This window comes from Staurois parvus, unplaced genomic scaffold (assembly GCF_062004578.1).
Source record: "Staurois parvus isolate SC_StPar_1 unplaced genomic scaffold, SC_StPar_1.0 ptg000389l, whole genome shotgun sequence".
NCBI lineage: Eukaryota > Metazoa > Chordata > Amphibia > Anura > Ranidae > Staurois > Staurois parvus.
In genome coordinates this window covers 1,861,421-1,887,913 of record NW_028318185.1, presented here as the reverse complement: position 1 = coordinate 1,887,913, position 26,493 = coordinate 1,861,421, and the positions used below count along the sequence as shown (strand labels likewise).

At 44.8% G+C, this 26,493-nt stretch overlaps 1 protein-coding gene across 1 annotated transcript in view; it reads right to left on the bottom strand.

Moving 5' to 3' along the window:
• The window catches only part of EFR3A (EFR3 homolog A), a 270,999-nt gene that overhangs the window by 227,777 nt on the left and 16,729 nt on the right, over positions 1-26,493 (bottom strand). Inside the window, exon 2 of the mRNA XM_089685931.1 lies at positions 24,919-24,981. Within this exon, the coding sequence (XP_089542057.1) occupies positions 24,919-24,928 (10 nt within the window). The 5' untranslated portion in view covers positions 24,929-24,981. The remainder of the gene's footprint in view (positions 1-24,918; positions 24,982-26,493) is intronic.

Sequence of the window (26,493 nt, the reverse complement as noted above, 5' to 3'; positions counted from 1 at the left end):
CTACAGTACACAGAACTTGGAAATGCAATTACCGTATTTGCCGGCGTATAAGACGACTGGGCGTATAAGACGACCCCCCTACTTTTACTGCTAAAATTTAGTGTTTGAGCTATACTCGCCGTATAAGACTACCCCTCTTCCAATGCACACCAGTGGCAGGAATAGTGCCCCATCATTGGTATCAGTGGCAGGAATAGTGCCCCATCATTGGTATCAGTGGCAGGAATAGTGCCCCATCATTGGTATCAGTGGCAGGAATAGTGCCCCATCATTAGTATCAGTGGGGGGAATAGTGCCCCATCATTGGTGTCAGTGGGAGGAATAGTGCCCCATCATTGGTGTCAGTGGGAGGAATGGTGTCCCATCATTGGTGTCAGTGGGAGGAATGGTGTCCCATCATTGGTGTCAGTGGGGGGTGGAATAGTGCCCCATCATTGGTGTCAGTGGGGGGGGGGGAATAATGCCCCATCGTTGATGTCAGTGGGGGGGAGGAATAGTGCCCCATCGTTGATGTCAGTGGGGGGGAGGAATAGTGCCCCATCGTTGATGTCAGTGGGGGGGAGGAATAGTGCCCCATCGTTGGTGTCAGTGGGGGGGAGGAATAGTGCCCCATCGTTGGTGTCAGTGGGAGGAATGGTGCCCCATCATTGGTATCAGTGGGAGGAATAGTGCCCCATCATTGGTATCAGTGGGAGGAATAGTGCTCCATCATTGGTATCAGTGACACCAATGATGGGGCACTATTCCTCCCACTGACACTTGCTGACCCTGTTCTCGTATGGTGCTGCTGCAGCCAGCATATGTGGTTGCAGCAGCACCTCTACACTGACCACTTACCTGCTGGTCCTGCACTCGATTTTCGCGGGGCCGCTCGGCTCCACCCCCTTGCCGGTGATTGGCCGCCTGTGTGCCTTTCCTGAGCTACAGTTCTGGCGGCCAATCACTGGTGAGGAGGCGGAGCCGAGCAGCCGCACGAACATCCAGTGACTGAACTGAAGGCGCAGCCGCGCTTCCTGGACCGGATCGTCGTGGGACCGGAACCAGGTAAGAAACAGCCGCTGCCCACCCCTGTACTTAGTGTCCCTTCCATTGGGGGAAGGGGGGGGCGGCGGCGGCAACGCGCCGCCCCCCTAAAAAGTGTCAGTATGCCGTATACCGGCGTATAAGACGACCCCCGACTTTTGAGAAGATTTTTAAGGGGTAAAAAGTCGTCTTATACGCCGGCAAATACGGTATTTTAGTAAATATATATTGCTAAATACCTTTTCTCATCAGCAATATATAGCAGTCTTATGACTTCTATCAGTGTCCAGCAGGCCCTGAGCCCTATTTTCGGGTCCAACATCGATGATCTTGACTCACCGTGTCTGCTTGCTCCCGAGCTGTGTGTCTATGGAGACACACACAGCGGGACTTTGTCATCCCCCCACTTCTTCCTGACGGTATTAGATTGACAGCAGACAGAGCCAATGAGCTCCTGCTGCTGCTCGAGTCCCTGTGTGAAGAAGAGAGGGAAGAGATGCAGCCATGCACAGCACTAGATCTCTTCTCCCCTCGAGACAGGGAAGAGGGAGGACAGAGAAACAGAAAATGTTTTTTTTACCTTATTGCAAGGAATGCATTAATCTTCCTGGCGGTCTGATTAGGTCAATATTTTTGAATGTCAAAGCGGTACATTGTTTTGCATGGAAATATGTAGTTTTTTTATTGTAGGCCTGTAATTCTTAGGAATAACTCAATAAACAAGAGTCTAGTAAACATCCCAGGTATGATAAAGTTTGAAACACAAAATCATAATATAATAAATTATTAAAAATAATTATAAAAATAATATAATAATAATAAATTTAATTCAATAACGTAATGAAACCAAAACACTGAAATTTGAAATAGAGCACCAAGTTCGCACATCGCTGAGCAAAGTCGCAGAATCGTTTTCAGTGTCTGATGACGAATTTCCCCCACGAATCATTATCACTCAATTCTGCAAGTGGTTCTGATTTACTATCGCTGTTCTCTAGCCGGTCTAAAACCGCTTTTGACCTAAAGGGACGCTTTTTGGACGCCATGGACGTTTCTCAGTTTTCAGGCAGAAAGAACAGTAAAAATGCAGGCAGGGCGCCGGACAAAGCACTCGGGACAACATGTATGTGAAATGGTTTGATACAGTAATGGAATCCTAACAAATTACAATGTATTGTGTGTATGTCATGTTTTTACTTTTTTTAATCTCCCGCCGGTTCTGCCCCCGTGTCGCGACGCTCGCAGGGAAGGGAACCCAGAAGACGGATGCCGGCATCGGCCGGAGGAGATGGCCGGAAACACAGCGGGAGGACATCGCAGGATCGTGGGACAAGGTAAATTACACTACAGCGTAATCCCAAGTGTGGCTCGGGGGTTACCACTTTTGGTACTGAAAATTAACCCCGAGCTACACTCAGGATTACCGCTAGGAAGGTTAAGGTAAAAAAATAAATTTTGGTTTAGTATCACTTAACCACTTCAAGTCCGGACACTTTCACCCCCTTCCTGTCCAGGCCAAATTTCAGCTTTCAGCGCTATCACACTTTGAATGACAATTGAGCGATCATGCAACACTGTACCCAAATGAATTTTTAGCATTTTTTTTGAGACAGATAAAACTTTACATTGGTGGTATTTATTCACCACTGGGATTTTTATTTTTTTGCTATATAAATGAAAAAGTCCAAACATTTTGAAAAAAAAAAGTGTTTTTCTTATAAAATTTTGCAAATAAATAATCTTTCTTCATAAATCTTGGCCAAAATGTATTCAGCTATCTTTTTAGTAAAAAAAAAATAAAAAATAACCCAAATTAGTTTATAACCAAAAATTATAATTTTTCAAAAAAAAATTTACGTTTTGATTTTATTTTTTTATATTATTTTTTATGAGGTTTTTTTTTAACATACTGTCATCCAAGCAGTACAGTGTCACCATAGTGACACTGTACAGCTTGTAGGGGATGATAATTTTTTTTTTTTTTTTACACTGATTGCGTTTACATCCATAAAGGTTGTAAATCAATCATTTCTCCTCTCTGGCTGTACTCTTGCAGCCACTGAGAAATACTGTGTGAGCTGTGATTGGTCACAGCTTGTCACATGGTACAAGGCTGTTGTGAATAGCCCTGTACCATGTGACCTCTGTGATCGTTCACAGATTTCACTAGTAGTAAGCACTGATGTCAGAAGTGACATCTTGCTTACTACTAATCATGTGATCACCGACTGCCCAATCAGTGATCACATGATCAGGACCTCACACAGAGGTCCAGTAACAGTGATCGGAGGACACAGCGGGAACCGGATCGCAGTGCTGCATGCTCCCAGGGAGTGTGCACAGCCAGGGAAGCGGGAGGACGTTTATAAAGGGCCACCCGCTCCTGCACTGCTCCCATCCAGCAGTTTATATACAAGGGCTGGACAGGAAGTGGTTAAGGAAGCCTTTTTCAATCAGGGTGCCCTCAGGTATCTTCAGGGTGAATTGGAAAAATGTCTAAAAATTGCCCAATAACAAGCCAGTGGGTGGATCTAGCCTGCCTTTTTAGTTACACAAAGCCACAGGTTATCATTGTGCACCATTGCACTTTCCAGCTGCTGACGATATAAAAAAACAACTATGTTATCACTTGATAAGGACATCAGGGCCCTACACAGCATCCTGGCTTGCCTCTCTCCTGCCCCTCTTTGTCTGCACTGGGGTCACATTAGCTGAGGAGGAAGAGAAACAATGGAATACTAGTCAGTACCACTGTGCAAAGGTGTATTTCCTTTGGAAGAATAAGTCACCTGTGACGTTAGGTGTCCCACATGTACACATGGTTTTTGTATTTTTCTTACTTGTGTCTTGCTGTTTATCTTCCCTCGTTGTACACTTACCAGACAGACACTCAGCTGTCTCTGATATAAAACACCCACAATGCTCATGATAGCCAGAGATGTGACCTAAGCCACCTTAACGTCACAACAAATTGGGATGCCAAATAAAATGAAAGGTGTACGTCCTGCCAAACATGTTGTTCCTATTTAGAATACAGTGAGGAAGGGCTAGAACCACAGTCAGGTTTTTACTGCTCCCCAGGGCTCTTTCATTTGGCTCAATCCTCCCTCTGGCTCCACCATTTTTCTATTTCTGGCACAATCACAGATGTTCCGAAGGGCTCTGCCTGGCTTTTGGAGGCGCAAGCAGAGGATTTTTGCACATTAACAAAACACGTTAATCCTGATAAATCCATAACAACCTGTCTATGTGTATGCACAAGAGAACCCCCTGCATGCACAGGAGAAGCCCAGCTGCACAGTTCTGGCAGATCCCAAAGCCCTGCGGGACCATCAGCGCACAGAATACGGGAGGGGACGTGTGAACATCATTCTCACCTCAGTGAGGAATACTGCCTTGCAGCACTAAAAATCCAATAAATTAAAGTGATTCTAAAGGTTTGGTTTTTTTTTTTTAAGAAAAAATAAACATGTTACACTTACAGTAGTAGTATAGGCACTTATTTTTAATGTTTTACTTAGCTATACCTGTAAAAGGTGCCAACATAAAGAAATCTCCTAGATTGTAAGCTCCAAGGAACAGGGCCCTCCTAACCCTCTTGTATTGAACTGTATTGTTGCTGTATTGTGTCCCGTTATATTGTAAAGAGCTGAGCAAACTGTTGGTGAATAAATCCTGTAAAATAATAATATCAGGTCTTAAAGCAAGTCTAAAGGTTATGTCAGGAATTGACTCACCTCTGGTGGTGGGACTCACCTGCCGTGTGTGCTGCAGTACCAGGGCTGGCCAGCGGGTGCTCTCAGCAGCCAGAAGCTCACTCCTGCAATCAAGTCATCACCTGAGGCTGATTGCAGGAGGTGTATTTAAGGAGTGGCCAGGCCTGCAGTCAGTGCCTTGGTGTATTGTTTCCCTTGGCCCCTGTATCCTGATCCTGCTTGCTTGAATCCTGACTCTGCATGAACTCTGCCTGTACTGACCTCGGCTATTCCTGACTACTCTTCCGCCTGCTCCTTGTACCTTGCCTACCCGTTTGCTACCGACCCGGCCTGCCCGACTACGTTTAGTATTGTACTTATTGTTATCTGTTGGAGGTTCGGTTTGTTTGCACTGTGTTTATGTTTAGTCTTGCACTGCATTTATGTATTGTTTAGTCTTTAATAAATTGTATTGTTTATACTATACCTGAAGCCTGCGTTTCCCTGTGTCAGTCCACACATCTCTGGTCATACCTGGAGCCCTGACAGGTTAATTTTTTTTTCTTGTAAAATAATAAAACATGTCTATACTTACCTGCTGTGTGCAGTGGTTTTGCACAAAGCAGCCTGGATCCTCCTCTTCTCGGGTCCCTTGCAGGCTCTCCTGGCCCCTCCTTCCTGTCGGGTGCCCCCACAGCAAGCAGCTTGCTATGGGGGCACCCGCTGCTCTGTGTGTTTATTCATACACTAAGCAGAAACTCTGCCCGGCCCCCTCTCTCTTCTCATTGGCTCACTGGCTTTGATTGACAGCAGTGGGAGCCAATGGCTCCTGCTTCTGTCTCAGCCAATGAGAAGAGGGAGTTCTGGGATAGTTGAGACGATCACAGAATTAGCTGTCAAGAGCCAGTGGCGGATCCTCTTCAAAATATTCTGATGAATTTTCTAAATTTGAAATTTTGTGGGTTTTTTTTTTTAGCCCTTGCCACTTTGTTCTACTAAACACTTTTCATTGATTCATTTTTGCCCTTTATACAAGGTGGTATCAAAATGTTTTGAAACTAGTTCTGTAACACGCCAACAGATGGCAGCACAAGGCTGCACGCATGATCACAGGGAGCACTGATTTTTATAAGTCAGTGTGCCAAAAGACATCATCTTGTGTAAATCTAGAGCTGTGCAACTGGTGCTATTCTGACCACGTGCGTTGCCACATCTGCTATTTCTTCAATGGTAAATATAAGATTTATTTTTCAAATTATCAGCTGAAAACGGGTCACAGGAGTGCAGAACAAAATGCGCTCCTGTGATCTACAGAAGTACAGCCAAACGAGCTTTGGTTGTACTTCTCCAACTGATCTGGTTAATTTGTTTCACACTTTTTCTTTGTGTTGTCCATCCCTTTTCTCTTTTTAAATGTTTTTTTTCCTCCATTGTATCTTTTATCACGGGCTTTGTTGAGAGAAATATCAAGTGTGGGACAAAACATTTTTAAGGAGGCTATATTTTTAGTTATTTCAGGTACTTCTATAGCGCCGTCAATTTACGCAGAGCTTTAGATACATATATTGTACATTCACATCAGTCCCTAGCCCTCAAGGGGCGTACAATCTAAGGTCCCTAATCCACATTAGACCAGAGCCAATTCACCTACCAGCATGTCTTTGGAGTGTGGGAGGAAACCGGAGTACCCAGAGAAAACCCACGCAAACACAGGGAGGACATGCAAACTCCAGGCAGGTGGTGCTGTGGTCAGGATTCGAACCAGCGACTCTAGTACTGCCAGGCGGAAGTGCTAATCATTTAGCCATCTTTTGTAGCATGCCTGCAGCATCTACTGCCATCTCCTGTAGCATGTCTGTAGTCCCAGACCATCTCCATGTGTGTAGTCTCAAGGCTTTATATAGCACTACAGTCTCTTATGTGTGGCCCTTTGGCAATAACAGGGGCCACACTTGAGACTCCCTATATCAAGGTATATGACAACCACTGGTCTAGACAATGCAAGTCCTTTGCTTCCATCGTGACAGGTATAGAATATCCAGTGAATACATACACCATAATAACTCAAATGATACCTTATACCTTATCGCATAAAGGAATCAGGAACCCGTAAAAAATAGAAGCTTTAGGTATGCAAAAACTTCATCAGCGCTTCCTCCATCAGACTGTTTACTGAGCCCAAAACTGACATTTGAAAATAAATTAGCATCTGCATGAAAAAAAAACCACTGAAGATCAGCAGTTCATTTAGCACTTTTAAGTTCTAATCCTATTAAAGCTCAGTTTTACACGCTGGTATTTAAAGGATCAAGATTTGCCTGGGCACAGGAGAAAGGCAGCGGCATCAGGTAATAAGCGGGACTCTGGGGTGTGAAGAGTGTGCAGCGGGAAATGTCACATACGCGCCACGCTCGCTGTGCACTGCTGCATTTTAATAATTACAGCGCTTGAGTTCTGGCCCAATTTCCTTTCAATAGAAGCACCAGTTAAAAAAACAAAACAAAAAACTTTCAAGTAGTTATTATAGCGTGTCTTTTTTTTTCCGTTAAAGTGGAACTGAATTTAGAAAATAAAATTTCAAAAAGGCAGGGTCCTTATAAACTACATTGGCCTGTCTGCTTGCAGTCCGGTTCAGTATGTACATGCAGTATGTGCAGCTCAGTTTATATTCCTGCACACCAGGATGACTGCACTCCTGCACTTGCATGGGAGTGACACTATCCCACACTGGCCCAAGACGAGCACCTAGAAGAAGATGCTGGTGCAAGGGAAGTATTTCATGGTTGTAAGACCACTGGATCTAAAAGTAATTATTTTTACGTTTAGTTACGCTTTAACTAGGTAGCCAATTTTGGGTGAAATATTATGGTTGGGGCTATATAGCTAATTTGAACTGAAAAGTGTCCCAAGAGATGGCCTTGAAATAAAAAAAAACCTAGAAAAATTGGGGCGAATAAAGACTTTGTATTTTTTTTCCCAAGAGTGTGGAATATGTTTTTTTACAATGATAAATCAAATTATGTAACATATAGACCTTAATGAAAGATTTCTGAGACTTTATGTAAAGTATTAAAGTCCTCCCAACTGAAGACAAGTAAATCCTGGAATACAATTCAAGTAACACTGTACTTCTCAATGCAGCTCTTAACCTAGAGAAATATGAATGTTTGCCACAAGGCAGCACTGCAAGGGAAAGGCTCCCGCTTAAATTGCTTATGGGCTCCATCTTGTACCTCCTACAGTTGGGTGATTGTTGGGATAAAGAGAAGATAATAGTTTTGTTCCTCCTCTCAGGCCTCAATTGACAAGAGGGTAAATTTGTCTGACAAATTAGTTTATATTTATAACCTTTAAATGATTCCTATTAATTTTCACCATCACAGCATAATGTTTACCTATAGTCTGGCCAGTAAATTAGTTTTATAAGGTCTAGTTACATCTATGCGGGTTTGTGGCCCACTTTTGTGCAGGCACTGCAGCTTACTCACTAGAATGGGGTGCCATACCTGTGTTTCCTGCACGAAGAAAGGCTCCTGCACCATTCTAAAAACACAGCGGCCAGGAAATCGTATGGTGCTTTTGCCCCATGCGTTTTCCCTGTGGTTACTGCAAACGCAGCGCATTTTTAGATGTGTGGGGGTGCCATTCAGAATGACTGGAAGCCCAGTGCATTTTCAAACAGCAACGTGTTTTGACTGCAGGTGGTTGCAGGTACAGGAATCCCTTGTGATTCCTGCACCCACAACCACTTGCATAGATGTGAACCAGGCCTAAATCCTTGGTTTAGGTTTAGCGTCTGTTGATCTCCTACTGAAAAAAAGAAGAAAAAATTAGAATCAAGCAGAGGGCAAAGGACTAGTCATCGCCATTGTCTACAGGCTCTGCACAGCTGACATTTCCTCCATTATGGACTTGCCATGCCTTATTCCACACCGTGTCTGTGTGTGGAGATGGCCATCTTGGTAGAGGCAAGACTTTGCTTCTTCAAGTCAGAAATGACCTTCACCCTCATTGACTGGTGATCTGATGACTGGTGGAGTAACGATCAAGCAACAGCAGAAGAGGTGGAGGAAGCATAGATCCACATATGAATGGATGAAGCAAAAGCAGGACGATCTCATTCCCCATTCTCACATCAAATCTGGTCAGGTATGTAGCAGTGCCTTAGATCTCATGCTGCAGATATACAGCTGTAAGGCTACAGAACAGAAGGCCCTAGGCACAGAAAGTACATGGCTATTTTTCAGGAGAAAATCTGAGTCAAAAAGGTACATTTCCAGGATCCTGTTTAGGCACAATTAAAATGCAAGGTCACCTTTTCATAAAAGATGAAATCGTGAACTAACAAATTATATCCTCTATCTCCTTTTAAACAGAAGACAGGTCTAAATCAAAATTCAGCTGGTTCAGCAGGGACTGGCCGAATTTAAATACGTGTTGCCATCCTCAGACAGAAGTCGATCCTGACAGAATTCAATGTCCTAGCAAAAGGGCCTGGTGGGGTTATTCATCCTCGTTTGTGTGGATGGAAGAATCTGTTCATTCAGCCCATCAGGTGAATAAAAACAAACGACCCATCTATGCTAGCTTTAGTATCTTTTCCTACATTAATCTAATCTCTCATCATTTATTGGGAAAGTGATAAGTTAAGGGTAATAGGAAAAAAGCATAGGAAGCGCCACCATCTAAGTGTAGACTGTAAGTAGAAAACCAGGGAGAATTTAAAAGTTACACTCACATTTATTAAAAGAATCAGAGCATAAAAACATCCAAGTTGGAAGACTGCTGAGCTCGGCAGGGTCATGGCTGGATCAGCTGTTTTGGCTGCTGGAGGAGCATGTGGAACAAGCTGAGGAAGTGCCGCTAGTAGCAGCCAGGCACTGTCACAGCAGCCGGGATCCGGAGAGAGAGGCCGTAGCGGTGTAGAGCGCAATGCCGGTAACAAGCAGTGGCTGTGGCACAGATGCAGAGAGAATCCGAAGGATGATGTTGTGGGTGTAGTTGTTTGTTTTGGGGCAACAAGGACCACCCCTTTGTCAAACCATACAGAGGGATTGGGAAGGAAAGAAAGGAGGAGACTGGGCGCGCAATATGTAAAGTATGTTTGAGTGATCACCGAGAAACTATTCTATTAATACGGTTTATACAGCACACTTAACATATCAGCGTGGTGAATTAGGACCAATAAGAAAAGACTCTTACAAAAATATTTGGACAATGTGTGAGACAGAATAGTAAGTGTAATGCCTATGAAATATGTTGGCCTTGGACCCTTTGTTTCTTGGCTATTTTTTACAATAAAGCATTGTTGCTCAAATGCCAGGGACATGAGAGGTGACTGATGTATCATTTCTCTAAGCCAAAGGTACAGAATCACAAGATATTCTGCTGAGGAAAATGATATTCAGTGGGTATACCATATCCCATACTTCCCACAAGCCTCAGCCCTAGTGGTACGCATGGTTGGCCTACTTAACCTCTTGACGCTGACAGCACACAAATATACGGCCTCACGGAACTGGGCTTTTTTCCGTGGGCCGCATATTTGCGTACCTGTCTTTATGCTAGGGGCGCGCTCCCAGCACAGAGACCGCAGTGTCACTGAGAGCCCCGGGTCCTGTTCTAACGATCAGGACCCGGGACTCCTGATTTCGGGTCACGTGATCGCTGTGATAGCCTCTGATTGGCTATCACTGATCAGTCACTGTGCAGCCCGGCCCCCTTGTTTTTTCTCTATGAATGGAGAAGAGAGATACATTGCATCTCTCTAACTCCTGGCAGAGAAAGAAAAAAAATGTTTGTAAAAAATAAATAAATAAATAAATAGTAAAAAATAAAAGAAAAAAATATAGAAAAAGACCTACCGTATTTTTCGCTCCATAAGACGCACTTTTTTCCCCCCAAAAAAGGGGGGGAAATGTCAGTGCGTCTTATGGAGCGAATATGGAGCGGCTGTGTCAGAATACCGGGCCGGCCGCTCAGCTCTGCAGCGGGACCTTATGGAGATGACTGCTGACCTTTGGGGAGGTGGGGAGCGGGTACCTGAATTTGACAGGTACCCGCTCTTACTTCTTTGTTCTTTGACCTTACCTGTTCCTCTATCCAGCGGCGCGCTGTCTTCCGGCTAATGCAGTGTGGGCACTGGGCATGACAGCCGGGTGCCAAGTGCGCATGCGCAAGAAGCGGTGCTTTTTGTGAATGGTAAGGCGGTACCTGGGACACATGACAGATCCCAGAAGCCGCCGGACCAATCACAAAGCGCAAGTGCTTCTCGCTCTTGCGCACTGGGCACCCGGCTGTCATGCCGAGCGCCATTACAGAAGCCGGGAAGACAGCGCGCGGCTGGATCGAGGAACAGGTAAGATCAAAGAACAAAGAAGTAAGAGCGGGTACCTGTCAAATTCAGGTACCCGCTCCCCCCCCTCCCCAAAGGTCAGCAGTCATCTCCTGTACTGTCCAGAGTCTCTGGTCATCCCTGTGCTGTCTGCAGTCTCTGGTCATCCCTGTGCTGTCCGCAGTCTCTGGTCATCTCCTGTACTGTGTCTGCAGTCCATTAGTTCAGAATTTTTTTTTCCTGTTTTCTGCCTCTAAAACTTAGGTGCGTCTTATGGTCAGGTGCGTCTTATGGAGCGAAAAATACGGTAAATCAAGGTTTGATCTAGTTCAGTGCCTGGGTTAGTGTTGTTTCAACACTACAGGAGAACATTTCTAGCTGACACATTTATTACCTACCATTCTGTGATATATACTGCATACCTTGTGAATATGTCCCTCATTTTTAAGCTGGGTGGCACTAGGCAAAAACAATTCTATCAATGTTTTGAGATTCACAATAAACAATGCACAGTGTATTCAGTGATATCAATGGTGCCATATGGTGTGCTAGATTTGTTTTTTCCCTTTAAGAGGATTAAAATACTCCTGTGTCCTTGTTCAGAGGCTGTAATGTGCGATATGGCTCTATTGTCCATCTCTTCAGTCCGTCACAATAGGAGCCCCAACTACACTTCTGCGGCAAATATGTGCATTTTATACACGTATTTACAGAATTCTGGCAGTGAATTTTCAAGCTTCATGCATAAAGTTGATAGCTGGTCAGGATTTCACAGGTCTTCACAATAGAAATAGGCCTTGTTTCCACTGTTATGTGTAGGAAAGAGATCATAAGGTCAGCATGATTTCCTTAGAAATCACGTTTAATGAGTTTTATAGACGGTGACAACTGTATCAGCCCTTTTCAACCTTTTTTAACATGCAGGAACCCTTCAGGTCTCTGGGAATCCCTACTAATAATTAAAATATTTACATAAAATAATCCTTTGAGTTTGACACCCAGCACCATTCTATAGGACAAAATTATTTTCAACATTATTAAAATGAAGTGAATTCCCTTACACTGGTGTTCAGTGGAAAATGCCCTTTTACTTTAGAGATCAGGAAAAAAAGACCCCCTATATTGGTAGTTAGTGGGGGAAGGATCCCTTACATTGAAGGTGTGGGAAGAAAGGGCTCCCTTAAACTTAGTTATTGTGAGAATGGCCCCACCCATTACCCTTGTGGCCAATAGGAAGAATGCCTCTCAGTCTGGAAAGGATATCTTACATTGGTGGTCAGGGAAAAAGAGCCCTTTGGGTTGGTGGTCATCAGGGGATGGACCGCTTACTTTGATGGTCAGGGGAGAAGAGCCCTTTAGATTGATAATCGGTAGGGGTAGGGTCCCCTAAACTGGTAGTCAGTGGGAAATGACCAATATTAGTAGCATTCTTTCCACAAACCACTGGTGTAATTTGGCCCATCAACGGGAAGAATGCCCCTCAGTAGGATAAGAAACTTTAGGTGGTCAGGGAAGAAGGGCCCTTTAGACTGGTGAACAGCAGGGGAATGACCCTGGTAGTCTTTGGAAGAAGGGTCCCATTACTCTGGTGGTCAGTTGGAAGAATACTACTTATATTGATGGTCAGTGGGAAGAATACCCACTCTTACAGAGAAATATAAAGATGATTGGTCTCAGTGGTTACTTATCTGAGAGGCAAAAATTGCTCAAGGAACCCCTAGCAACCCTTCACTTTGGTGACCAGGGAAGAAGGCCACCCCTTACACTGGTATTAAATGGGAGTATGCCCCCAAAGACTGGAGGTCAGTGGGGGAAAGCCCCATTACTCTGGTGGTTAGACTGGTGAACAGTGGGGGAAAAAACCCTTAAAACTGTCAGTGGGAGAAGGGCCCCATTACAATGGTGGTCAGCAGGAAGAATACTCCTTTATACTGATGAACAGTAGAAAGAATACTCCCCTCTTAGAAAGCAATAAATGTTAACTGGTTTCAGTGGTTACTTATTTGAGAGACAGAAGTTGGTCAAGGAACCCCCAGCAACCTCTGGAGGAACCCTGAGAAAGGTTGAACTATACTGCCTGAGTTGACTGTTACCAGTTAGCAGTGATCCCATTTTGGCATTTTTGTCTTTAGTGTAAAAAAACTTTGTCCCAGCACTGGGTTACAGAACTATTGGTTTCTCTGAGTTCCCCCTGCATCAGACATGTATTTCTTGTTCATCCTGCTAGTAGATCTGTTCTTTTTCCCACCTGCTTTAAAGAAGAATTCCAGGTATGGATATTTTGTGCATTGTTACATTGGTCTAACTTAAAACAATGTAAGTCTACGTATATCATACATGGCCGACACGTCTAGAAGCTGTAAATCACTGAAGTAACCTGCACAGAGTTTGCATGTTCTCCCTGTGCCTGTATGGGTTTCCTCCGGGTACTTTGGTTTCCTTCCACACTCCAAAGAAATGCTGGTAGGTAATTGGCTTCTGTCTAAATTGACCCTAATATATGTATGAATGTGAGTTATGGACCTTAGATTGTACACCTCTTGAGGGTTAGGGACTGATGTGAATGTACAATATACATGTAAAGTGCTGCGTAAATTGATGGCGCTATATAAGTACCTGAAATAAATAAATAAGTAGCAGCTAGCCATCTGTGGTCAAAGTGCAGCAGGGCAGCTGCTTAGATGAGAACCTGGAAGCCAGTGGAGATCACTGGATTAACAGTGTCTACTACAGTGATTTTCAGCTTCTAGGAGGGATCCCACAAGGATGGCACATACTTATGTTGGTAAAAGCTGGACCAACGTAACTATGTATAAAAAAATTCAGTACCTAGATGTCTTCTTTAACTGCCTCTCGCCCGCCATATAAAGGAAACGAGGGGCGCAAGGAGGTTCTGTCGTTGTACACTGATCATCAGGGCACTGATGATCAGTGCGCCCTGATGATCAGTGTAGCCCCAGCAGTGCCACCTGTCAGTGCTCATCAATGCCACCTGCCAGTGCCTATCAGTGCCACATCAGTTCCACATATCAGTGCCTACCAGTGCACATTAATGCCACATATCAGTGCCCATCTGAGCTGCCTTTCAGTGCCACCTATAGTGCCAGTCAGTGCCACCTATCAGTGCAGCCCATCAGTGCCAGTCAGTGCAGCCCATCAGTGCCAGTCAGTGCAGCCCATCAGTGCCAGTCAGTGCAGCCTAACAATGCCACCTATCAGTGCCATATATGAGTGCTGCCTTTCAGTGCCCATCAGTGATGCCTGTCAATGCCCATCAGTGCCACCTACCAGTGCCTCTTCATCAGAGCCACCTATCAGTGCCCATCTCTGCAGCCTCATTAGTGCACATCAGTGAAGGAAAAAAATCACTTATTTACAAAATATTATAACAAAAACTACGAAAAAAAAATTTTTTTCCACATTTTCTGTTTTTGGTTTGTTTAGCAAAAAATAAAAAAACCCAGAGGTGATTAAATACTACCAAAGGAAGCTCTATCGGTCTAAAAAAAAATGATAAAAATTTCATATGAGTCCAGTATTGCATGACCGCGCAATTGACATTCAAAGTGTGACAGCGCTGGAAGCTGAAAATTGGCATGGGCAGGAAGGGGGTATAAGTGCCCTGTAGGCAAGTGGTTAAAAAGGGTGACAACACTATTTGTTCTGCAGGGAAATACTACCACTGCTAGTTTCTCACCCTGTGGACAAGGTAGTCTTAGACAAACATGTACATTGGAATGTTTGTAAGCCACAAATTAAAGCCCAACCTCCAGCTAACACTATTTAATCAGTTAAAGCAACAGATTTTTTTTTCCGTTGCAGAGGATTTATTGTTTTTCCAAAAGCCCTCCGATTCCTCCTGTATTGAATTGTATTGCAACTCTACTGTTTGCCCTCATGTTATAAAGTGCTGTGCAAACTGTCGGCACTAAATCAATCCTGTATAATCAGAGTAACCACTGTAACTGTCACTTTTGTTGGACAGCTTAAAGTTGAACTTTAGTCATAAAATTAAAGTGGTTGTAAAGGCTTAAGGTTTTTTACCTTCTCAGTGCCCCCATCCCCCTCAATACTTACTTGAGCCTCATCACGATCCCTCGATGTGAATGACAGCCTCGGCTGGCCCGGGTATCTGCCTCCTCATTGGCCGTGACAGCAACACAGAATCACTGCTAGTCAGCCAATGAGGAGAGAGAGGGGGTGGGAAAAGCTGTAGCTCAGTGTGTGAACAGACACACAAAGCAGTGGGTGCCCCCACAGCAAGCTGCTAGCTATGGGGGCTCCCGACAGGAGGGAGGGGCAAGGAGAGCCTGCGGGGGATCAGAGAAGAGGATGATCCAGGCTGCCCTGTGCAAAACCAGTGCACAGAGCAGGTAAGTATAGACATGTTTATCTTACCAAAAAAAAAAACCTTTAGACTTGCTTTAAGACCTGATTTCTTTATGCTGGCACCTTTTGAAGGTATAACTAAGTAAAGCATTAAAAGTAAGTGCCTATACTATTCGAAATCCAGTTTATGCAGAAAGGCAAGGGAAGGGGCAAAGACACTGGTCCAGTAGAGGTGGTAATTAGCCACTCCCAGAAGAGGAATGTTCTAGGGGTGTGTAAAGAGGGGTAGAGGGAACTGACTTTCTGGATTAAATTCTCTAACAAGTTCAAGAGGCACATTGCAAGTGAATGAAAATTTCAAAGAAAGGAAAAAAACGATACAAGTAAGCATTTAAATTCTTGCCAACCGCGCAAGTTCTGGGAGAGAGTCTATACTAATGTCCTTGCGGAACCCTGCAACACCCCCCCCCCCCCCCCCCCCCGCGCATCAGATGTGCTCTGTGGTCACCCAGTGGTGATTAAATACCTACAAAAGAAAGCTTTATCAGTCTCAAAAAAACTATAAAAATTTTGTTTGTAGTGAAACTAATATATGAGAGACTCATTACATGCAAAGCAAGATAGTTCAAGCCGTGATTTGTCATCATTGTGATGATTATGGCTTACAGCTCATGAAAACCCCAAATCCACAACCTCAGAAAATGAGAATATTGTGAAAAGGTGCAATATTCTCGGCTCAAAGTGTCCCACTCTAATCAGCTAATTAAGCCATAACACCTGCAAAGGGTTCCTGAGCCTTTAAATGGTCTCTCAGTCTGGTTCAGTAGGAATCACAATCATGGGAAAGACTGCTGGCCTGACAGTTGTGCAGAAAACCATCATTGACACCCTCCATAAGGAGGGAAAGCCTCAAAAGGTAATTGCAAAAGAAGTTGAATGTTCCCAAAGTGCTGTATCAAAGCACATTAATAGAAAGCTATGTGGAAGGGAAAAATGTGGAAGAAAAAGGTGCATAAGCAGCAGGGATGACCGCAGCCTGGAGAGGATTGTCAGGAAAAGGCCATTCAAAAGTGTTGGGGACTTTCACAAGGAGTGGACTGAGGCTGGAGTCAGTGCATCAAGAGCCACCACACACAGATGGATCCTGGACATGGGCTTCAAATGTCGTATTCCTTTTGTCAAGCCGCTCCTGAACAACAAACAACGTCAGAAGCGTCTTACCTGGGCTAAAGAAAAACAGACCTGGTCTGTTGCTCAGTGGTCCAAAGTCCTCTTTTCTGATGAGAGCAACTTTTGCATCTCGTTTGGAAACCAAGGACCCCGAGTATGGAGGAAGAATGGAGAGGCACACACTGCAAGATGCTTGAAGTCCAGTGTGAAGTTTCCACAGTCTGTGTTGATTTGGGGAGCCATGTCATCTGCTGGTGTTGGTCCACTGTGCTTCATTAAGTCCAGGGTCAACGCAGCCGCCTACCAGGAGATTTTGGAGCACTTCATGCTTCCTTCCGCAGACAAGCTTTATGGGGATGCTGACTTCATTTTCCAGCAGGACTTGGCACCTGTCCACACTGCCAAAAGCACCAAAACCTGGTTCAATGACCGTGGGATTACTGTGCAAGATTGGCCAGCAAACTCGCCTGACCTGAACCCCATAGAGAATCTATGGGGCATTGTCAAGAGAAAAATGAGAGACATGAGACCGAACAATGCAGAAGAGCTGAAGGCCGCTATTGAAGCATCCTGGTCTTCCATAACACCTCAGCAGTGCCACAGGCTGATAGCTTCCATGCCACGCCGCATTGAGGCGGTAATTGCTGCAAAAGGGGCCCAAACCAAGTACTGAGTACATATGCATGCTTTTTATTGTTCTATGTACAATCCTTGTTTTATTGATTGCATGTAATATTCTCATTTTCTGAGATTGTGGATTTGGGGTTTTCATGAGCTGTAAGCCATAATCATCACAATGATGACAAATCACGGCTTGAACTATCTTGCTTTGCATGTAATGAGTCTATCTCATATATTAGTTTCACCTTTTAAGTTGCATTACTGAAATAAATGAACTTTTGCACGATATTCTAATTTTTCGAGTTTCACCTGTATATAAAGTTTTTTTGGGCTCAGTGTGGTGAGCATTTCCTCTCAGGCTCTTGGTTTAGTGGCTTCAAGGAGAGAGAGAGAGAGATGGCGTTTTCAAGTTTGCTGCATTATAGGCTAAAGATCAGCAAGTTTTCTGGTGAGTGCATAATGGTGAAGGATTTTGCACGGAGGAACAACACTTTTTGGATCTAGCAATCTCTGGAATTTCTTCACTCATTTTCTTTTGGACTGTCACTTGAAGGTCATTTTTCATATCATTGCACGTGGCACTGTGTGCATGCTTTTTCTATAATATTTGCCTTTTTCTATAATATTGCATGTGGCACTTTCTTTAACATTGGGTATATGTATTTGAAGGACATTTTGTCATATTATTGCATGTAGTATTTTATTTAGCAGTGTGTACAGGGTGTGGAAATTTTTGAAAAAACTACTTGTCCAGGGACTAAATCGGTACCCCAATCTACTTGTCCCTCATGACAATCTATTTGTCCTGATAAAAAAAAATATATATTTTAACCAAAACCATATTTAAATCTGCTTTAACCGCTAGCCTACCGGGCACTTATACCCCCTTCCTGCCCAGGCCAATTTCCAGCTTTCAGCACTGTTGCACTCTGAATGAAAATTGCGCGGTCATACAACACTGTACCCATATGAAATTTTAATCATTTTTTTTGTGACAGATAGAGCTTTATTTTGGTGGTATTTAATCACCTCTGGGTTTTTAATTTTTTCTTAAACAAACCAAAAACCACTGAAAATTTTGGAAAAAAAAAAGTTTTTTTCTTAGTTTTTGTTATAAAATGTTGTAAATAAGTGATATTTCTCCTTCACTGATATGCGCTAATGAGGCTACACTGATAGACTGCACTGATGGACACTGATGAGGAGGCATTGGTAGGTGGCACTGATGGGCATTGACGGGCATCACTGATGGGCACTGACAAGTGGCACTGATTGGCAGCACTAATGGGTGGCACTGACTGGCACTGATGGTTGACACTGAAAGGCAGCTCAGATGGGCACTGATATGTGGCATTGATGTGCACTGATAGGCACTGATATGTGGCATTGATGGGCACTGGCACGAGGCACTGATGAGCACTGACACAAGGCACTGATGGGACTACACTGATCATCAGGGCACACTGATCATCAGTGTCCTGATGATAAGTGTACATGTCCCCTCTGAGGAATGCCGATTACTGGCTCTCCTCTCGAGCTGTCAGCGTGACACCTCGAGAGGAGAGAAATGCCGATAACCGGCATTTCTCTGTTTACATGTGATGAGCTGTGATTGGACACAGCTGATCACATGACCGAGCCGACATCTTCGGCTCTTTCCATGATCGGTAATCTGCTGTGTCCGAGGGACACAGCGCACCGCCGATCGACGCGCTGCGCGCTCCCTGAGCCTGAACGAGAGAACCACCTTGCGCCCATCATATTACTATATGGCGGGCGGGAGGTGGTTAAGTAATGCCTGGGGCTTTTAAAAACAAAAAGGTGTTTTATGGCGACTTAAACGTTTAATATTTTCAACATTGCGCTATATGTCGTCTCCTCCTCCCCTGCCTGTCTGTCTCCAGCACCGCACCCGGGGACTAGCAGGAAGGGGAGAGACCTTGCAGTGTAATGAGCACCAATTGGCTGCTCATCAAAAAAAGGGGAGTGTCTGGCTTTTCCTTTATCCCTTTCGCTGCCAGAGCTGTTTTTGCATTTTTTGCACAAGTTTAAAAAAATCACAAACATGATATATTTTCTGAAATCAGATATCCTAGAGAATGCAACAGCAGTAGTTCCTTTTATGTCACACGATATTACCACAAAGATCTAGGAAACACAAAATTTCAGTAAAAATTTGCTTAAGTTAATTTTAGAGCACAAAAAGCAATAAATTATCCATTTTTTTTGTAAAAAATAAAAGACATAGTTTCACCGAGTAAATAGATATCAAACATGTCAAATCTTAAACTTGCATGCGTTTGTGAAATGGCAACAAACTTTAGTACCCTATATTTTTAATAGGTGACGCTTTAAAAGCGTCATCAGTTTAGCATTACGGAGGAGGTCCGGTGCTAGAATTATTGCTCTCATTCTGGCGTGTGCGACAATATGCAACAAGTATTGCAATCCTCCTTTTCATGTGTAGGTGCTCCAGAGCATGCTTTTACGTTTGTACATGGGGGGGAGGGGTTATCTTATTGGGTGTAACTTTAATTTTCCAAAAAAAATAAAAAATAAAAAATAAATTTTTTTTACATAACTTTTTTTTTTTTTTAATCACATAGGAGACAACAAAAAGTCCCCTCTGGGATGATTTTTGGTGATGTATTTTTTGAGACATGCAGGGTCTATAAGACCCTATATGTCTCCACCTCTGCTTTACTCGATGGCCGGGAATCTGTCAATGGGGACCCGGAAGTGACGTCACATAACTTCCGGGTCAAGACAAGAAGGGGAGGGGAGTGGACGTGTCCGCTTTCTTCTTTTCCCTATACCAGCTGGCAGCCACTGACTGGTCCTGGGCCCGTAGATAGGCAAGGAGAGCACAGGATATATAGTAGGTGGGGGCAGCAGCTGGCACTGTGGGCTGTGCAATGCTTCCACCTGAGAGATGAGCCCTGCTGCTTCCCCACAGCGGGGCTAAAGGGAAAAAAAAAAAAAAAAAAAAAACTACCTGCCGGCGCCATCATCCCTGTGTGTACATTTTTTGTGTATTGAGTTATCATATTTGATTTATTTGGGTAGTCACATATATAACAGCGCTGTAATATAACTTGTACAATGCTGGCACCCTATAGCAGTCTGTTATTACAGCACTCTCCAACAGTCTCTTCCAACATGGGCCTTTAACAAAGACAGGCACAGCACAGTGGCTAAATGATTAGCACTTCCGCTTGGCAGTACTAGGGCCGTTGGTTTGAATCCAAACTACGGCACCACCTGCCTGGAGTTTGCATGTTCTCCCTGTGCCTGCGTGGGTTTCCTCCGGGTACTCCGGTTTCCTCCCACACTCCAAAGACATGCTGGTAGGTGAATTGGCTCCTGTCTAAATTGTTCCTAGTATGTGTATGTATGAATGTGAGTTACGGACCTTAGATTGTACACCCCTTGAGGGTTAGAGACTGATGTGAATGTACAATATATATGTAAAGCGCTGCGTAAATTGATGTATATAAGTACCAGAAATTAAAAAACACCAAGGTTACAAGAGAATTGCATCATCTCCTAGATTGTAAGCTCCAAGGAGCAGGGCTGGTTGGTTAATTGGCTCCTGTCTAAATTGGCCCTAGTATGTATGAGTTAGGGACCTTAGATTGTTCGCCCCTTGAGGGTTAGGGACTGATATCAATGTACAATATATATGTAAAGTGCTGCGTAAATTAATGGCGCTATATAAGTACCTGAAATAAATAAATAAATGTTACTTGAACCACGGCACCTCTCTCTAATATAGCACTGCAATCTCAGATATGTGACAAGGTTTTAAATCTGCCGGTCTCCATTAACATGACCGCTCTCTCTTGACACTGAAGTCATTAAAACGCCGGTGGTCTGCATAGTTGGGTGTGAGTCCACAGAAAGGGGCCCCCCCCCGAAGGACTACACAGAGTTCTCCCTTCCACACTAACACTTCCAGCCTGTGCTCTGTATATTGCGCTTTTTCCAATAACCTCTGGGAATGAACTTATCTTCGAGAGCCAGAGACAGCTTAACAAATTCATCACAGAGAACACATTGCTCCTCACTTGTACACTGCCCCCTCGGCAATATTTCATGGCAATTGCTATAGATAATGTCAAGAACGGGGAGACTCGACTCTGTCAATCATCTTGTCAGGTGACCGGGAGAGCAGCAGTGCAGAGCTCAGAGCGAGGAGACATCATATCACCACAATACAATGCCGCATTCACATGCAGAACACATACACCTTCTCATGGAATGCCAGGCCAGACCAAGCAGCTCCACATCTTAGAGTAAACCTGTCATGACAGATATACGGAGGTTGGCAATGCTTTACTCTTCCAAAAAGTCTAGTTGCCTGGCCACAGTGGTGAGGGCTACAATATATTGAAATGCTGACTCAAAACAAGTATGGCGCCATTAAAGTGTTACTAAACCCACAACAGTAAAATCAGTCTGTATACGCAGTAAAGAACGCTCGATATACTCGCTGTGGAACCTAAGGGGTTAATCCTCCGCATTGTTTAAAAAGGCTGATTGATCCTGTCTTTTCTGATCCTCCCCTTCTTCTACAGTCCCCAATCCATCTGCTGATAGTACAGAGCACTGGGAGTCACTTTACACATGCTCGGTTTGGTGTGTATTGCTAAAGTTTCTTTTTTTCTTTGGTAGGGTTCATGTGATCAGCACAGGGCCAATCAGTATTGTCCAGAGAAAGGATCATGTATTATGCTGCCTCATAGGACAGTAAGAGAATGAAAAAACTCCTACAAGCTTTAATCAGTGCTCAGCTGGACACTGAGAGAAGTCACAAGACTGTTATACTGCTGATGAGAAAAAGGTATTTAGCAGTTTATATTTATTAAAATAATTGAATGTCCATGTTCTGCGTACTGTGGGAGACCAGATATAGTGAATGCAGGGTCCGGGGAGATCAGATATAGTGAATGCAGGGTCCGGGGAGAGCGGATATAGTGAATGCAGGGTCCAGGGAGAGCGGATATAGTGAATGCAGGGTCCGGGGAGACCGGATATAGTGAATGCAGGGTCCGGGGAGACCGGATATAGTGAATGCGGGGTCCTGGGAGACCAGATATAGTGAATGCAGGGTCCGGGGAGAGCGGATATAGTGAATGCAGGGTCCGGGGAGAGCGGATATAGTGAATGCAGGGTCCGGGGAGAGCGGATATAGTGAATGCAGGGTCCGGGGAGACCGGATATAGTGAATGCAGGGTCCGGGGAGACCGGATATAGTGAATGCAGGGTCCGGGGAGACCAGATATAGTGAATGCAGGGTCCGGGGAGACCGGATATAGTGAATGCAGGGTCCGGGGAGAGCGGATATAGTGAATGCAGGGTCCGGGGAGAGCGGATATAGTGAATGCAGGGTCCGGGGAGAGCGGATATAGTGAATGCAGGGTCCGGGGAGAGCGGATATAGTGAATGCAGGGTCCGGGGAGACCAGATATAGTGAATGCAGGGTCCGGGGAGACCGGATATAGTGAATGCAGGGTCCGGGGAGACCAGATATAGTGAATGCAGGGTCCGGGGAGACCGGATATAGTGAATGCAGGGTCCGGGGAGACCGGATATAGTGAATGCAGGGTCCGGGGAGAGCGGATATAGTGAATGCAGGGTCCGGGGAGAGCGGATATAGTGAATGCAGGGTCCGGGGAGAGCGGATATAGTGAATGCAGGGTCCGGGGAGACCAGATATAGTGAATGCAGGGTCCGGGGAGACCAGATATAGTGAATGCAGGGTCCGGGGAGACCAGATATAGTGAATGCAGGGTCCGGGGAGACCAGATATAGTGAATGCAGGGTCCGGGGAGACCAGATATAGTGAATGCAGGGTCCGGGGAGACCAGATATAGTGAATGCAGGGTCCGGGGAGACCAGATATAGTGAATGCAGGGTCCGGGGTTTAGTAACACTTTAAAATGATTCTAAAGAATTATAAACACGTCATATTTACTGGTCAGTAGGTTTGCACAAAGCAGCCCAGATCCTTCTCTTCTCCAGTACCCCGCTGACGCTCTGAGCTATCCCCCCCCCCCTTGAAGGGCCCCCATAGAAAGCTGCTTGCTATGGGGACACTTTTGCAAGCTCATTCCCAAGCTTCAGTGTCCACAGCACAGCTCAGCCTCTTCCCCTGCTCCCTCCTCACTGGCTGTGACTGAGACATTACTGAGCGCACCCGAGGACGTGCATACGCACGAAACGCGTTGGATGGAGCCTACATGATGTCACGCCGCCGTGTCTGCAACTTGGAGCGGCGGCCATCTTGGAGAAGTCCTTTTTGATCTAGTATTTTGAGTATACCAGTATTCATTGGAGAAGTCCGTTTGGATGGATCCCTGAGTATTCATCTGAGAGATCAGCATCATTGCTACTATACCAGTAGCTTTCTGGTGAGTACATAGCCATAGCAGTGGTGGATTCTCTCACTGGATTTTCACAGCACTTACTTGTAATTCAGCATTATCACTGCTGTGTCTTGTAGTGCCACTGACTTTTTTCTATTTTTATTTGATTTTTTTCATCACTTCGCTATATTATTAGACAGGACAGTTTCACTGAGCCTATTACAATTCATATCCATGTCAATCAAAAAATAGGGGGGAGCAAAGCTGATACCTTGCCTAAGGCTCAATTCCACTTTAATCTGTCTAGAACAGAGGTCACTAAATGGCAAACCGCAGTCTGTGAGTGGCCCGAGGAGTGCTCCCGCCCGGACCGACAGTGCACCAGACTAGAATGACAGATCTGCTGCTCAGCAGGGCGACCGTCCCGGAAACACCACACTTGCATCTCACTGTCTCTCCCGGCTCCCGCTCCCTGCCAGTCCACAAGTGTGCACCCCACCCCCTTCAGCAAGGAACCTGGCAAGCTACAGCCTCCCGCTCCTGTCTGCCTTCAAGGTACATAGTTACATAGTTAGTCTGGCTGAAAAAAGACAAAAGTCCATCCAGTTCAATCATAGAAAAAAAAAAAAAAGTTGTGTTCTTTCTTGGGACCTTGATGGGCACATTTATATTAAGGGGCGCTATGATGGTCACATTTACATGTTAAAGAGTAATGCTGATGGGTAACCCACCGTTGGCATCAGGGAGAGACACGGTGCCCCACCGTTGGCATCAGGGAGAGACACGGTGCCCCACCGTTGGCATCAGGGAGAGACACGGGGCCCCACCGTTGGCATCAGGGAGAGACACGGTGCCCCACCGTTGGCATCAGGGAGAGACACGGTGCCCCATCGTTGGCATCAGGGAGAGACACGGTGCCCCATCGTTGGCATCAGGGAGAGAGACGGTGCTCCATCGTTGGTATCAGGGAGAGACACGGTGCTCCATCGTTGGTATCAGTGAGAGAAATAGTGCGCCATCGTTGGTGTCACTGGCCGGAACAGCGCCCCATTGCTGGTGTCACTGGCCGGAACAGCGCCCCATTGCTGGTGTCACTGGCCGGAACAGCGCCCCATTGCTGGTGTCACTGGCTGGAACAGCGCCCCATTGCTGGTGTCACTGGCATCATTGGTAACAGTGGGAGGAATAATGCCCCATCATTGGTATCGGTGAGAGGAATAGTGCCCCAGGGGCTGGATAAAAGCAAGCAAAGGGCCATATCCGGCCCCTGGGCCGCAGTTTGGGGACCGTTGGGTCTAGTGTATACAAAATAATTCATTTTAACTTGCCTTACAAAACAGAAAGTCCACACTAAAATATCAACCGCGTATTCCCTTACCTGCAGGCATGTCTTTACAGCAGGCAGACAATCCTAGCGTTGGGGGAGAAGGAATCGTAAAGCCTACGGAGGAGAAATGTAGAAGACAGAAGTCAGTTTGTACTGTAAAAATAATATTACCACATAATCTACACATCAGAAATAATTGGGACCTGCTACGGGCAGTAACCCTTAGCAGCCAATCACATTCCATATTACAGACATCAAATAAAAAAACGACTTCCAATTGGCTGCTATGGGTTACTGCACCCTGCAGTTCATCACAGACTGAGCTGCTTTGTACAGCAATCTGCACACGGTCATGGAGCTGAGCACACGTCACACTCTACATGCAAAACAGTAAATCTGTGCAAAGTGGAAGGTGACGGATGGGACCATCATATTTTATATATCTGTACCCTTCTGTGCAGGACTGAGAGCCTATGAAAACCAGAAGTATTTTCTGTACAATGACGGCCATAGACAAGCCTCAAGGTTTTATCAGCCTTGTTCACACTGCAAACCCGAATCACTGCATGCTGCATCTTTTGAATCACACATAGAAAGGCTCATGTACACTGCAGCTGATAAACTGACGTTCAGGAGCTTCTCTGCGTTTTTCTTCAGCAGCCCCTGAACTCTCCCTAATGTTTTCCTATGTGTCCATGTACACATCTTCGTTTACAGGGAGTTGAGTTTACAGTCGTTTTTTTGAGCGCACCAAACTTGCGTTCAAGAGTAGATTTTATCAGCGTTTCAAACGCCAAACGCTTGTAAGCAAGGCTAACCGTGTTTAGAAGCGTTTTTTTAACTGTTCCATATCCAGATGCTGTCCAGAGCGTTTTTTCATCATCAGAAATGCATGCAAAGCGTTTCCCATGTATTCAAATGGACCCGGTACACCAGCGCAGTCAGTTCCAGGTTTTGTGTGAAGGAAACAATGGTAGAACGCGCCGCATTATGCTCATGATGGGATCCATAGTGAATACAACCAGAAAAGACAGTTCATCTCAACACATACTGCTCTCCCTGCTTCTGCTCTCTCTATTCCTCTCAAAATGTCTGAAATAGTTATTATTATTATATTATTATACAGTATTTATAAAGCGCCAATAGTTCGCTCAGCGCTGTACATTACAAAGGGAGACAGAACATGTGACAGAACAATACCAATACAATGCAAAACATGAGGGGATTGAGGGCCCTGCTCTTTCTAATTTTTTTTTTACTGTTATTCAGTGCATTCTGGCCATTTGGTAAGGTCCCCTAAGGTTATCTTTAAAAAAATGCTTCTATTGTTATTATTATACAGGATTTATATAGCGCCAACAGTTTGCACGGCACTTTACAATATAACAGGAGACAATACAGCAACAATACAGTTCAATACAAGAGAGATAGGAGGGCCCTGTTCCTTGGAGCTTACAATCTAAGAGCGAGGGGCTAGTGGTACAAAAGGTAATAACTGTGGGGGATGGACTGGTTGGAAGAGTAGAAGATTCCATTATTAGCTGAGGGCAGGATAGGCTTCCCTGAAGAGATGGGTTTTCAGAGATCGCCTAAAATTGAGAATAAATTTGCCTTCTCTTTGTCCCC